At 49.8% G+C, this 13,799-nt stretch overlaps 1 protein-coding gene across 1 annotated transcript in view; it reads left to right on the top strand.

Moving 5' to 3' along the window:
- The window catches only part of LOC109524749 (protein tweety homolog 2-like), a 17,720-nt gene extending 5,107 nt beyond the window's left edge, over window positions 1–12,613 (top strand). Inside the window, exons 4-14 of the mRNA XM_019884836.1 lie at window positions 1,539–1,759; window positions 3,112–3,207; window positions 5,000–5,072; window positions 7,144–7,213; window positions 7,437–7,492; window positions 8,189–8,281; window positions 8,415–8,507; window positions 9,567–9,709; window positions 9,832–10,020; window positions 10,122–10,200; window positions 11,595–12,613. Coding sequence (XP_019740395.1) covers window positions 1,539–1,759; window positions 3,112–3,207; window positions 5,000–5,072; window positions 7,144–7,213; window positions 7,437–7,492; window positions 8,189–8,281; window positions 8,415–8,507; window positions 9,567–9,709; window positions 9,832–10,020; window positions 10,122–10,200; window positions 11,595–11,675 — 1,194 coding nt within the window. The 3' untranslated portion in view covers window positions 11,676–12,613. The remainder of the gene's footprint in view (window positions 1–1,538; window positions 1,760–3,111; window positions 3,208–4,999; window positions 5,073–7,143; window positions 7,214–7,436; window positions 7,493–8,188; window positions 8,282–8,414; window positions 8,508–9,566; window positions 9,710–9,831; window positions 10,021–10,121; window positions 10,201–11,594) is intronic.
- The last annotated feature ends 1,186 nt before the right edge of the window (window positions 12,614–13,799 follow it).

A 13,799-nucleotide genomic window follows, 5' to 3' on the forward strand; every position in this document is an offset into this window, starting at 1 on the left:
TGTGTGTGTGTGTGTGTGTGTGTGTGTGTGTGTGTGTGTGTGTGTGTGTGTACTCTAGTGAGCTTAGTGCTCAACTGATACCGGATTTGGGGAATTTATTTGGTTTAAAACGATCTTTCTACGCTCGAGGGACATCATTTGGTACACTTGTAAAATTTCCTGATGATCCAATACCAAAGTGGGATCCCAAATCATCGATTTTTCACAGAGCTCAGTGGGGTCTACAAATTCAGATTTTTTTTTTGCCTCGTTTTTTACAATGTGAGAATCCACCACGTGCCGAGGAAAGAAAATCTTCACACGTCACAAATATGTCATGGGGAGTCCCCTTGCCGAAAACGAGAGGTCTGGCGTCGGAGCAAGCGGGACTTTGGAGAGGCCGCGTGTATTTGCGCGCCTGTTGCGCGTTGGCCCGCCCCCGCTTGGAACTGCGCCCGGCTTCAAAGCGTCGTTCACGGGCGCCGTAAAACTGCGAGCGCAAGCAGAGGATTTGAGGGACCAAAATTTAAAGAAGCAAAAGCGGCAACTTAATTCAAATCGGCGGTGCGGATGAAGTTTTTGAAAGTGTGTTTGATCCAAAAGGAGGAAAACTGCAAACCTCTGTGAGTGGCATCTCACACTGAAAGCAAAAAAAGCAAAGCTTGAATTGATTTTTCCCAAGTGAGTGGTGGTTCTTGTCCATCCCTTCCTCGGGTGGCTCCTGATCTCCTTAACAGTCTCCAACGCGGGTCTTAAACCGGACACTGATTTGAAACTGGACCGGCTAATTGGCGCCCTTGTCCAATCCAGCTTCTCTCATCTGAGGCAGCTGCGCCCTCGCCGCCCGTCTTTCCAACTCTTTTTCCTTCTTTGGCTTTTGACTCGGCCTGAGAGTTGATTTTTAGTTGGACTTTGTTTGCGCTTTCTGCTGTCGTTGTTTTTCATCTGTTGTCGGAATTCTTTTCGCTCCGCGTCCAGCACTTTGTGGACAGCGGTGGTTGTTTGAATGTGCTCGAGAAATCCACTCGAGTTGAGTCGAGTTTGACCATCAAAGGGTTTTGCTGTCTGCGTTCTTCCCTCGGAACGTTGTTTATCTGCATGAAACACAAAGGCGCATGGAAACGCTCACGTTGTTCTCCAAGGGGCACTCCTGTTGTTTTGATTGTCGGTTTTTATTCGAAATGGATTCGGGTTCCTTTCGCCGCCACCGCGCAAGTGATGTCGTTCTGACACGATTCATGCACTGAGGAAAAAAATAAATAAAATCACACGGCCGAAAAACGAAAGAGAGCGAGAATCGCGACAGTCCTTCTTGCCCAACTTTGTCAACGTGGTGCCTTCATCTTGGAGTGAATCATTCACGAATGCATCATTTCTCCTACGCATTGACGTACATACGAAACGCAACAAAAGAGATGAAAACAAATCAAGGATACGTGATGCATTTTGACCACAGTTAAAAACAGTTCCCAGTTGTCTTGACGACACGTGACAAATTTTCAGAACCGGGCGACGGAAGGATTTGCCTTCCCGTCCGTTGATCCGTGTTGTGGTTGTAGTCGGCGGCTTCCCTGGGAAACGCCGAACGGGGTCTCAAGCGGCACCTGGAGCGTCTGGACGAGATCTTCGCGCCACGGCCCGACTACCTTCAGGCTCTGCGCTTCATGCGGCTGATGGCCGACAACGTCATCCGGGAGCTGGCGGCCGTGCCCGACTTCGGCGAAGCCAACGTCAACCTGACCGCCGTCGCCACGCGCGCGGCCTTCGTCGAGTATTACAGGTGCGTGCCTTATTTTTCTTTCCTTCATATTTCCTTCTTACTTGATTGCAGACGATGAAGCGGCGCGCGCGTCTGCCGCTTGCCCGAATGCCGCTCCCCTACATTGAGTGCAATTCTTATTTGACTTGAACGGCAAAGGGGAAAATAACTGATGGCGGCAAACTATTTTCAATAACCTCAAAGCCAATCAAGTGCAAATGAGTACAAATGAAGGTAAGTTTCAATAGTAATTTGGGGAAGGGGATATATGAGATTTTTTTGGAGGCTTCGTGGTGCTATCCAGAGGCTTTTTTTTTTTTTTGTAAGCCGAGGAATTGATGACTGCACTCTCTACATACGCCTCATTGCAGCGATTGCATCAATGATGGTTACTTCTGCCTCCCTGCCAATCGCACGGCACATAAACTGCAGAGAAGCATTCGGCGTAAAGGCTTTTGAGATGACAGGCACTTCAAAAAGCCGCCCGAAAAAGCATCTCATGCACCCTTAGCTGCTCCGACGTGCTAGCTTTAAGAATTGTGTGTTTTGCGAGTCATTCAATTCACATTTCCCGCCGATCAATTGGATTTGTTGCGCTCCGTGTGCAGTTTTCTAATGGCGCCTCATTCAGATTTCATGCGGCCACGCGGCGCCATTCATTTGGCTCACGTGTCCACGCCGGCCCAAGAATGGACGGCGGGCTTTCGTGCGGCCGGCTGAGTGACGAGCCAGCCCCCTGGCCGCGCTTTATTGACGAGTGACCGGCGTTCCGGCCGCCGCGCCGTTTGTTGCTTCACTCCCCCCTCCTTTTTTTATGGCCCCTTTTGTGTTGCTCAAGTCATCGCCGCAGCCCGTGCCGTGAGACTGCTAAGTGGCCTTTATGCAGACGAAGTCTATCCATTGAGTTCTTTTCCATTTCGCGAGGCCTGCGATGCTGCCGCGTACTCTCCGGTGACCTTAATGTGAAGATTTACTACAATGGACACGCTGCAGCGAGTGTGTGTCGACTCTGTATTTTGTAAATTGGTAGGAATCGAGGCAGAGAGAGAGAGAGAGAGATGTTATTTTATTTCTTTATTTTTGCTCTCGTTAGATTCACGAGTTGGTTGGAGGACAAGTGCACCCGCCCGCGCAGGGACTTGCGGTTCGGGACATTTTCGGAGCTTGAAAATGGAATGCCTATGAATTGGTGCTGTTGAATTATTGAGCCCAAAGGCCGCAAATGACAGCAGCAAAGCAGATGGGGCGATAGCGAGCAGGCGAGAAATCCGATGGATCCGACGCCCATCTCGGATGCGTTGCTGAAAAACTGCGCCTTTGAGCCTGCGGACTTGAGTGGCGCCGAGAAGTGACGAGCGTTTGGTGTCTCGTAGGTGGCTGAGCTACCTGCTCCTGCTGATCCTGGATCTGCTCATCTGTCTGGCCGTGGGCCTGGGGATGGCCAAGCGGGCTCGCCGGCTGCTCATCATGTAAGTCGCAGGATCATAGTCGATGGATTTCAATCATTTCACATCTTTCTAATGAATAAGAAAAACATCAAGAGCGGTCATGGTATTGTTCTTTTAGATTATTTCTATTTGTATTTACTTTTCATTTTAACTTGAATTTCAGGACATTTCTCCGATGTAATTCAACAGTATTCTTTTTTTTTTTGTAAAATAAGTTTCGTTTTCGCATCTACGATCTTCTTCTGCGTTGCCATTTAAAGCCTTTGCAATCCAGCGAGAAACGGCCAACCACCTTCAGCCAATCTATACCTTAAAAAAAAAAGAAAACCACTCATTGTGGTCTAAAACGCTGCTCCATACATGACGGCATCTTCCACCAATCGCCGGGTACCATGCAAAGTTGCCCCTTGGGAGCACTTTGACATCTTTTCACCGTTTGTTTTCTGGGGAGCGCAATATTCGGGCACACGCAAAGCGTATTCGATGGCGTTTTGCCGGTGGAGCTCACTTGTGCATTCGGACGATGCTTCAAGCAAAACAGCGTGACAGGGATGATGGATTAGCGGGCCCACGGTCCAGACTTTATATTTGGCCAATGTAGCGCTGCCCACGCTTCGGTCGCCAACAGATGAGACGCCGTTTCCTGCTCCTCCTCCCACGCTGACGGTGCTGGCTAATGCCTATTGATCGGCCCCGCGCCGGATGAGAGTGCGGCTCCTTTAACTAATTATTAAGTGCTGCTCTCTCAGACTTCTTTATTGCTGCTTTTTCGCGGAGGTCTGACGAGTCAGTTGAGTAGCCAAGCCTGCTGCTGCTGCTGCCGCCGCCGCCGCCATTATGGAGCCATTAGAAGGTCGGCTCACATGTCGGTAACGAGCTTGATGAACCACGCCCTGAAAATTCGGCCGGTGACAGTTAACACAACAGCCGTGACGTGCTTGGGAGCCCGTGTGGCGTCCGCAGCCTGCAGGGAGTGGCTTTGTCTCCGAGCCAATTTTGCATATTGGATTTTAGAAAGAAAAAAAAAAACATTTGTGGTGACACCAACACCCAATGGAAACGTTTCAAAAAAAGCGGGTCATTGGTGTGCTCCGTGCATCATTTCCTCCTTTGGAATCGGAATCCCTGTCACGGCGTGTGGCTGGCCTCCATCGATGAGCAAAGAGACGTGAGTTGTAGTGTTCAGGCAGGCCAGTGGATTGATGGGGGATCATTTCCCGTGGGACAACTGCTGCAGCATCCATTAGTTGTCCCGGCACAGCTTTCGCTTCATCTTGTTCTGGTTGCCAATGGAAGCGTTTGGGACAGCGGTCCTTTCAGCCCCGCTGTATTCGGTGAGCGCCAGCGACGAGAAATAAAGAAGGCGAGGTTTTGTCTTGTGGCGACTGGCAACTTTAACTCTCATGACGCATCAGAAAATATCGAGGCCGCTCTCTGGCAAAAAAGGGAGCCTGGCGGTGTGCAGTCACGAATGCGCACGTGGTCGCCTGTGCGACGGTACAAGAGAAAAACGTGCGAGAGAGCCCCAATGTCCGATTGATGCCATTCCTCACGGTCACGTCACAGCTCGTAATTGGCCCAAAACGAAGGTAGGGAGCGGTTCTGTCGTTGGTTTTGCACGTGTGCTTTATTGCCCCCCCCCCGCTCGCAATCACAAACATATATACGCAGGGTCGTTGAGAGCAAAAATCATTTGATGGGTCCCCACGCGGAAGTTTTTGTTCCAATCGAGTGGTGAGCAAGTGCAACTAAGGCATACGGTCATCCGGGTCCATAACTTGGCCGCCTTTGTGTGTCAATATTCTCCCCGCAGGATCATGGGCTTTGTGGTGCTGTCTGTCATCCTGAGCTGGGCCTCACTGGGAGCCAGCTTGGCTGCGGCTGTGGTGAGGTTTTGTTTTTTTGTTTTCCTTCATGTTTTTTGTCGTCCCTCTTCACTTACGTCGGTTCCTTTCCCTCGCTCAGTCACGTCGTAAAGCTGATTATGAACTCGGCAGCCTTTCGGCATAATCACAGTTGTAAACAACACTCCCCGCCGTTAATTATGCCTCCAAAATCGGCCTAGGTTGAGTGCTTTCGCTTCCCCATAAATCCTCCTCGTTGTCTTGTGCTGAGCGTACAGTCAGCGTTCACCGCATTTGGGCTTAATGTGGTCATGGACGCAGCGCATTTGGGGCACAGTCAGGGGTACAAAGAGCACCCCCGCTTTACTCCCGGTGTCCCCTCTCTTGCGTGAATCTCCCACGGAGTCTGCGGATTATCCCGGCGGATTAGACATCTGGACGGATGCGGCGAAGCGGCGAATTAAGCTCGGCGTCGCCACTGAACCTGAAACGTTGCCGAGACATCCGTCGTCTTTGCATGCGCACATTGCAGCAGCACTCGACAAACATTGTGGTGGACCTTATTTGTGCTGTTCCGCTCATTTTACTCGAGGCAAAAGTAACATTTTACACTAACGGACAGAACACGCGGAATAATTGTCCTCAGTCGGACAATCGGGTTTCGTAGTGCTTGAGCAAGTAATGTCGATGCGAACGTGGCTGTGATTGTCCTTACTGTGGCTGATCACCCCGTGGGATCCATTTCTGTGACCGGCATAAATCGGGCACGGCTCGTGGCATATCTCAACGCCGACGCAGGTTGCAGCCGATGTTGAGGCAGGGTTGCGTCACCGCCGACTTTAGTCGTGGTGAATCGACGCAGCACATTTCATTCCATTTAATTGCTAGACGTGCACTAGAGTAGCGATATGGCCCAAGTACATCTGTGTCGTGAAGTGGGCATTTGGGGACAGCGACCGCCCCCGCCCCTCATTGTTCGTGTGCCGTGATGTCTGCTAGCCAAAGGCTGAAGCGCACCGCATTTGTTCACGGAGTAAGAGGGGGCCCTAAAGTTGACCCCTGATGAACGCCACACGACAGTGAGCCAGCACGGGACTCAACAGCCAAGGCCAACACAAAATGATCTAAACCACTGCAAAGCACTACCACTAATGCCCACTGGATGCCTCAAACATATAAGGGGGGTGCTGCTGAGAATGAGGACAACGAGCATTGAATGTTCTATGTGCGAACTTGGTACGCCTCTGTTCCATACCAAAAAGTCAAAATATAAATACATGTACCATTATCTCCTCAGTCAGAATGTTTTATCCGAACAAAAGAAAAGTCACTGAAGTAGCTTATTGACTGTTGAAAAAAAAATGAAATGATGATGCTGTTGATCCTTCAAGTTTCCCCGAGACGCATGCATATTTCATGCTAACTGGCATCAACATCATCTAACGAGATGCAGATGAAGGCTAACACGCAGGACCCCGTGCTGCCATGACATTCATTTCACGTCGTCCGCCGTGGTCTCGGCTCAGACTCGTCTTGCGGATGCTAACCGGCGATGCATTGAAACGCAGGAACTGCGGGTTACCGGCTGCGTTTTGTGTCTCGTACTCGCTTTGTTCACGGGAGCACAAAGAGCAGCGTCGCCCTCGATCGCTCGTCTGTCTCTTGGCGAAGTGCCGTCAGTCGCTGTGCAATGAAATTCTGATAAGAGAGCATCTTTTTTTTCATGGAAAAGAGGGTAGATCACGCACGGTAGTAACTAGAACCATGTCGGCACTGATTATACCTGCCTGGAGCATTTTGGCAAGGAAGAGCGTAGCCTGAGTCAATGGGATTCTTGTTTGTAAAGAACAAATATCCCTCTCGGCCTTCAGCAGCTGCCCAAAATGTGCAAGAATGAAGATCGGTGACAAGCACAAACACCGAGCCCCATTTAAAATTGACTGCGAGGCGGTGTGTACGTGCACGGGTTTTCCTCTTTGTGACCCGACTTTTAAAAAAACGTTCTCGTCCATAAATACAAAGGAATCCAATGTAAAGCCACAAGCATGGCGAGAACTGAGCTAGCATTCCCCTGACCGCCTTTGCACGTGTTGATGTGTTGTCACCCACGCAGGCCACCAGTGACTTCTGCGTCTCTCCCGACAAGTTCATCGTCAACCAAACCACAGATTTCCTCAGTGCAGGTAATCCCTTGAATGAATGAGTGGCATTGCTCCTCGGGGCTAGCATCATGAAGCAAGTATGAGAAAATGATCCGGTTTTGTTCTTTTGAAGCGAAATGAACATATTTGTTTGATTCTCTAACCCGCTGAAAAATGGTGCGCTGTTTTTTTTGCCATCTTCATTATTCATTCCTGGTTTTCTACATGCTCGTCCTGAAACTGGGTTTTCTTCCTCACTCGGTAGATGTCACCCACTACTACTTGTTCTGCAGTCCGAATCTGGCCAACCCCTTCCAACAGGTACGGACTCCCATACGCAGCGCTCGAGTCGACAAAGATGAGCTTTGTCGGAACCTTGTCAAGCGCAGCGTGAGAATGTGCACCCTCACGCATCGAATTAGCTCAAGCTACCATATTTTTATCTTTAACCCCCCCCCCCCCCTCCCTCCCACCCCATTGCTTCATATCCGCCTGCGGGCATTCTCAAGAGCCACATGGATTATTCATTGGAGGCTTGCATAATGACGGCTGCCGTACACAACAACAACAACATGCTGTCATGAGGATGTTTGCTACACAGACGTACTCAAAAGGGGGCTTCGTCAATCACAACAGTTGACGTCCGCACATAGTTGGACTTTCCATCTCTCTTCCCAAATCTCAGCTGGATGTTCCGTGATGAATATCCCACGAAGCTGTATCTGCTAATGTCACTTTGATGAGCAGTTTTTTACTCGTTTTGGGTGCCTTCAAATCCCTGGCGGATAATGACAGGCAGGATTTAAGCCCACACGCTCAGGGTATCCATTTAGGGATTAAGGCAGACTTGTGAAGGGCTAAAGATAATCGAGTCTTCCGATCAACTCCATTGTTTGGGTGCCGCTGCGATGAGGAGGCGGAGCCGCGATGAAGCGCGTCATTTGGCTCCCCCTCAGGACAAAATTGTTTGCCGACACGGCGCTTCCCGATGAACATGTTCTTCTCTGGTGTCCGCAGTCGCTGACAATCTGCCAGCGCTCGCTGACCACCATGCAGATCCAAGTCCAGGGTTTGCTGCAGTTCTCCGTGCCCGTCTTTCCCACCGCTCAGGTAGGACGACGACAACAACAACAAGGCTTGTGTTTCGGGCCTCGGGACAAACGACCATTCGTAAAATCAGGCCCTCAAACTTGACTACCGTTATTTGCCACACTTTCCCCCCCTCCCCTTTTGTCTCACACAGCGAGACCTTTTAGGCATCCAGCGCCTGTTGAACACCAGCGAATTTCATCTGCACCAGCTGACGGCCTTGCTGGATTGTCACGGGCTGCACAAGGTGCCTTGTTTTTTTTTTCATTTTTGCCATGATTATTCCTTCCAAGGCGCTGCAAATTCCACCTCTCGATCTCACTTCTCAAAGCTGGGGCTCGCCGTCGCCAGCTGGCGCTCGGATTGGTTTTGATTGGTTGCCATGACAACTCAAATCTGTCACATTTGGTGGCGTTGATTGCTTAATGAATGTGGATTCCGAAACGAAGCGCCCCTCTCGTTCATGCCCGGAATAGCGTTGGCCCGGCGATGTGAACGCAGCCAAAGTCCAAATTCGCCCTGATTTGGATTTATTTTTACACGAAGCCCATTAAGACTGATTGCTTTTTTTTAGGGGGGGGGGGTCTTTTTTGGGAGATAAAGCCTCTCTTACATGTCATATCTGATGTTGGTCTTATCTCATATTCTGATTTATACTCAATGCTTCAAGTGACACATTTCATTTTTTTTCCCTCCTGAGTGGAACAAGAAATAGAAAAATCTGCATGGAATGGAATCATATATCAACAGATAAGAATCAGGCCTCTTCCAAATGCGCCTTAAAAATCCGACGCGCATCGTATATGAGCGCGCTGCACGCACGCGCAGCTCGGATGGAGCCCGTCGGTGGCAGCTTGGCGTCATGGAAAAGCAGCCATTGGTGAGAGGTCGCGCGCCTGCGTCTGCCCGAGACGAACGTGGACAAGCGCTACGGGAAATGGAGTCATTTCTCCACCGTCTATATTGGAACGCTCTCATCACAGGCAATGCATATTTTGGAGCGCTACATTTTTTACAACAGTAAAGCTGACGACATGAGCGCACACCTTCAAGCCCCCAAGCATCCAATTTCCGATCCGCTTTATCCTCACGAGGGTCTCGGGCAGTGGGCGGGTGCGCGAGTCGATATTTGGACTTAGAGAAGTATTCCCAAAAATGTTTGACCAAAACAGAAGCTTAGGCGGCGCGTGCGAACTGTGCACCGAAGCAAATGGCCGAATGATGCGCCATCACTTGTTGTGTCGAAGGCGTCTTCTGCGGCCTTCTATGTTTGCGTGGATGAGATTTGATTCGATTGATGGCGCAGGACTACCTGGACGCCCTCACGGGCGTGTGCTACGACGGCGTGGAAGGCCTCCTCTACCTGGCTTTGTTCTCCGTGCTGGCGGCGTGCGCGCTCTGCGCCACGCTGGGCGCAATTTTCCGAGCGTGGACGCAAATGGGCAGCAGGTCAGTGGTGCGGGGCGACCGACCGACGACCTTCCCCCGCCCCCGTTCCTCACCCCACCGCCGCCGCCCTCATCTCATCCCCTCGCCGTTCTACGCCAGCAAAGCGCTCCGTCTCTGCGCAGGGACAAAGAGTACGACGACATGGACGAGGAGGACCCGTTCAACCCCGGAGCGCGACGCCTGTCCTCCGACCCGAGGAGGTCCACCGTCCACAGTTTCTGCAGCTACACCAGCAGCGCCGGCAGCCAGGCCAGCGTCCACCCGCCTGCGCCTCAGGCGGCCAGCGGCGTGCCGCCCGCCCCGGAATACATGTGAGAGCAACATCTGACACCCAGATGGAGGCACGGTGCTCAAAAGTCGCGGGCGAGACAATACAATGCCATTTCTGACTTTGTGAATATCTTCCTCCCAGGAATCAGTCCATGCTGTTTGGCGGGAGCCCCCGATACGAGAACGTGCCGTTGATAGGCAGAGGATCCCCGCCGCCGTCGGTGCGTTGGCCCTACACTGCCCTGGTGTCCCAAGTGTGACCACCGCACCCCGCCCCCCACCCCCTCCTCACTTCTCTCTCTCTCTCTCTCTTTCACACACACACACACACACACACACACACACACAGAAAAATCAGCCACAGCAAAAAAAAAAATGAAGGCGCAAACGGTGTAAGACTGCCCTCTTGTGGTGTGTGACGGCGCTCGTCATTTTCCCCGTTGAATGAAATTTCTTCCGAATAAGACAAATGCATCAAATGTGTAAAACAACCTCCAAAGACCGCATTGGCGCCTCGCTCATCTGTAATAATATAAATGTTAATCCCGGAGCTGAGAGTCGATAAGTGAGTCATGTGTCCCCGCAGCGCCGGCTAAATAATAGATAACGCCTGTAAATCCACCCCTACCCGCCAACCACCTTTAAAAGGCGCTCTCTCTTTTAGAACGAAGCTTCTGTCGGATGGCGGGACCGCATTGGTGCATTCGCGGAATTTAAATGACTCGCAAAAGGCGAACAATGTGGGCCTCTGTTTAAAAATGTACACGCTCCGTCTGCGCGAGATCCATTTCAAGGCAGCGCATCCAAGAATAATGGGCCCGATCGGCCAGGATCAATGCGGCGGGCTGGGGGTGTCGCAAAATGCCATTTGCATCATTGCGTCCCGCCTTGCCTCGCCTCGGGGTCACAATGTTAGGGACCTTGCCTGCAAAAGCGCAATCCTGAGCAGATTGTTCCATGAACGGGTCATTCTCGTCTTTGTCAAGGCTGAACGCTTGATACAATTCCCAACGATCATAGAAATGATGTCGAAAACCTTTTTTTTTTTTAATGGTCGACCGGTTTGCATATCATGTCATGTTTGCACGCATTTCCTGTGATTTAACTCAAGTCTACGTTATTTCCTGTTTGGGTGGTTTGTTTGTTTCACATGTTGTTGTTTTTCTTTTTTCTTGCCCAAATATGTCTGAGCTCGCCCCCCCTTTCGCTTGTGTGTTGCTATGCCAAGCGCTTGCTTTTTGCCGGACACGCATGCTCCGCTAAACGCTTCAGCACGCGAGCAATGTGAGTATAGTCCGACCTCATCCAAAGTGTGTCCCGTCTGCTTTTTACCCCCCCCCCCCATATCCTTGCCCTGTCTTTTTAAATCTACAGCAGCTCCTTTGTTCTTCTTGTTTTTGCTCATTTGTGTTCACCTGGCTTCCTGCTTTGAACCGTTGTCGTTGTGCTCAGGACTTGGCAGGGGCGGAGTTTTGTGCTTTGAGTGAATCAGTAATATGCCGCATCAAATTGGCTCATTGAAACCCGGAGAAAGTTGTTGTTTTATTAATTCAAGAAATGTTCGCGTCATCCGCCCGTGTCGGGCGCATCTCATTGTCAACGTTTTTCTCCGCAGTACTCGCCCGCTATGAGGACGACTTACCTGTCCATGAGCGAAGCCCAGAGCCGACACTTTGGCACGGACTTTCAGGTGTAGCCGGCGCCGCCGCCAAACACACGGTGAGGAACTCTCTTCGTGCGTCCGTCCTGTTGACTGAGCCTGCGCTCTGCCGGCCATGTGAGGCGCCGACCTCGAGAGGACGCGCGCCCGCGCGCCGTATGTTGCCTTGGCTGCGTCGTAGGCAACTTGGCCCCCCCGTATTCATTGTTTTTGATTCTTGTTGTCCTGTATGACTGCATGACTTTGATTGACCGAGTGGTTAAATGTATCGCCTGAAATTTTTTTGCCTTAGAAGACCGAGCGGGCCTCGACATCAGCTTCACCCGCTCGTCTAACTTGATCCAGTACAAGAGCAAAAGTCAGTCATTGTGACAGTACAAGTTCCCTCAACATCACAATTTACTTTTAAAGTAATATACTGTAAATACTAAACGTTACATATAGAATAAAAACAATGACACATGGGCGTAATAATCAATTAGTCGATTCTCGCTAAGGATTTGGCCTGCTGTTTGGAAGTGAATTTTGAAAAGACATTTGAACCCACAATCCCCCCTAAAACGAGGCGGACGCATCATGCCGCCCGTAAACATAATCCAACGTTCAGAAGTGATACCGGATTAGAATTCTTTGCAGCCAGTGTGGTGAGAAATCCAACCAACGTCTTGAACATTCAGCGGAATTCTCCCATTCTTTTGGAGACAGCATTTGCATCGGATGATATCAGATTTTGTGCTGAAGAACACGCGACAATGAATTGTTGACGTGTCGAACTGTGCGATATTTCACTGGACTGAATAAAGCACGGCAGAGCCTGTCGGACGATCACTAAGTCGCGTTCCCTTGGCGACCTGCAAAGCACAATCACTTGATGACTTTTCAGATGTATGCAGAAATTGTCTGTTTCCTCATGAGATCTTGTCAAAAACGGTTGGCGGCCTTTTTATTGTATCCAAGTAAACTAATGTTTGTCACCCTTGTGTCATTTTTTGTGTCATTGATCGCCGGTGCTGATCCAGCCGCGCGTGTTCAAATGACTGGAAAGATGTGAACGCCGTACGGGGTTAGTTGGGGGCCTTAAGGATGGATTCATAAAACGCTCATTTGGAAGACCCTCACCGCGTCTACCACTCTCCGTTCCAGCAGTTTTGGAAAGCGCTCCCGTTCAGAAAGTCCTCGCCGCTTTTGGTTGATCTTTCGAGGTTCTGCCCCGAAAGACCGCTCCGCAACCAGTCATAAAGCTCACCTCATTCCTCTCAACTCATCATTTCAAAAGTTGGTGCAACTTTTTATTGACCCTGTGTTATGATACAATGACGAAATGAAAAGTACCAAGTACAGCTGCAACTGCGCGTCCCGTCTTGCACCCCGCGCCGTTCGGAACTACGAAATGTCGCAAGTCGAGAACAATTTGGTGCAAGTGAAGCTGATTTGGCTCACGGTTGCTGTCCAGGGTCCTGATATATGAAGTCTTGGTGCCAGGAACTTAAAAAAACCGAAATATTCTCTCTCTCTCTCTCTCCCTCTCTCTCTCTATATATATATGCATATATACAATATATAGAATATTGCTTTGTCATAAAACGAAGAGAAGATGTGATACTTTCAGAGGTTCCAACAGAAGTGCAAGCAGACGTTCCAAAGGCTGCCAGCAGAAGGTGGGCCGGCATGATGCTGTTGGCATGACGTTTTCAGACCAGATTTCTTCATTTGACTGACATGCTTCTTGAGTCTAATGGTAAGGAATTTTTAACCGAAAAAAACCTGCCATATATAGTAAGCCGTTTTTAGCCGAAAAAAAATGACCATGGATATAGTAAGGCGTTTTTAGCCGAAAAAACCGACCATGAATAGTAAGGCGTTTTTAGCCCAAAAAAAGACCTTGTATAGTAAGGCGTTTTAAGCCGAAAAAAACGACCATGTATAGTAAGGCGTTTTTTACCGAAAACGACCATGTATAGTAAGGCGTTTTTAGCTGAAAAAAACGACCATGTATAGTAAGGCGCTTTTAGCACGAAAAAAACGACCATGTATAGTAAGGCGTTTTTTACCGAAAAAAAACGACCATGTATAGTAAGGCGTTTTTAGCCGAAAAAAACGACCATGTATAGTAAGGCGTTTTTTGCAGAAAAAAAACGACCATAGTAAGGCGTTTTTAGC

The sequence above is a fragment of the Hippocampus comes genome, unplaced genomic scaffold, assembly GCF_001891065.2.
Source record: "Hippocampus comes isolate QL1 unplaced genomic scaffold, H_comes_QL1_v1.1 scaffold46, whole genome shotgun sequence".
NCBI lineage: Eukaryota > Metazoa > Chordata > Actinopteri > Syngnathiformes > Syngnathidae > Hippocampus > Hippocampus comes.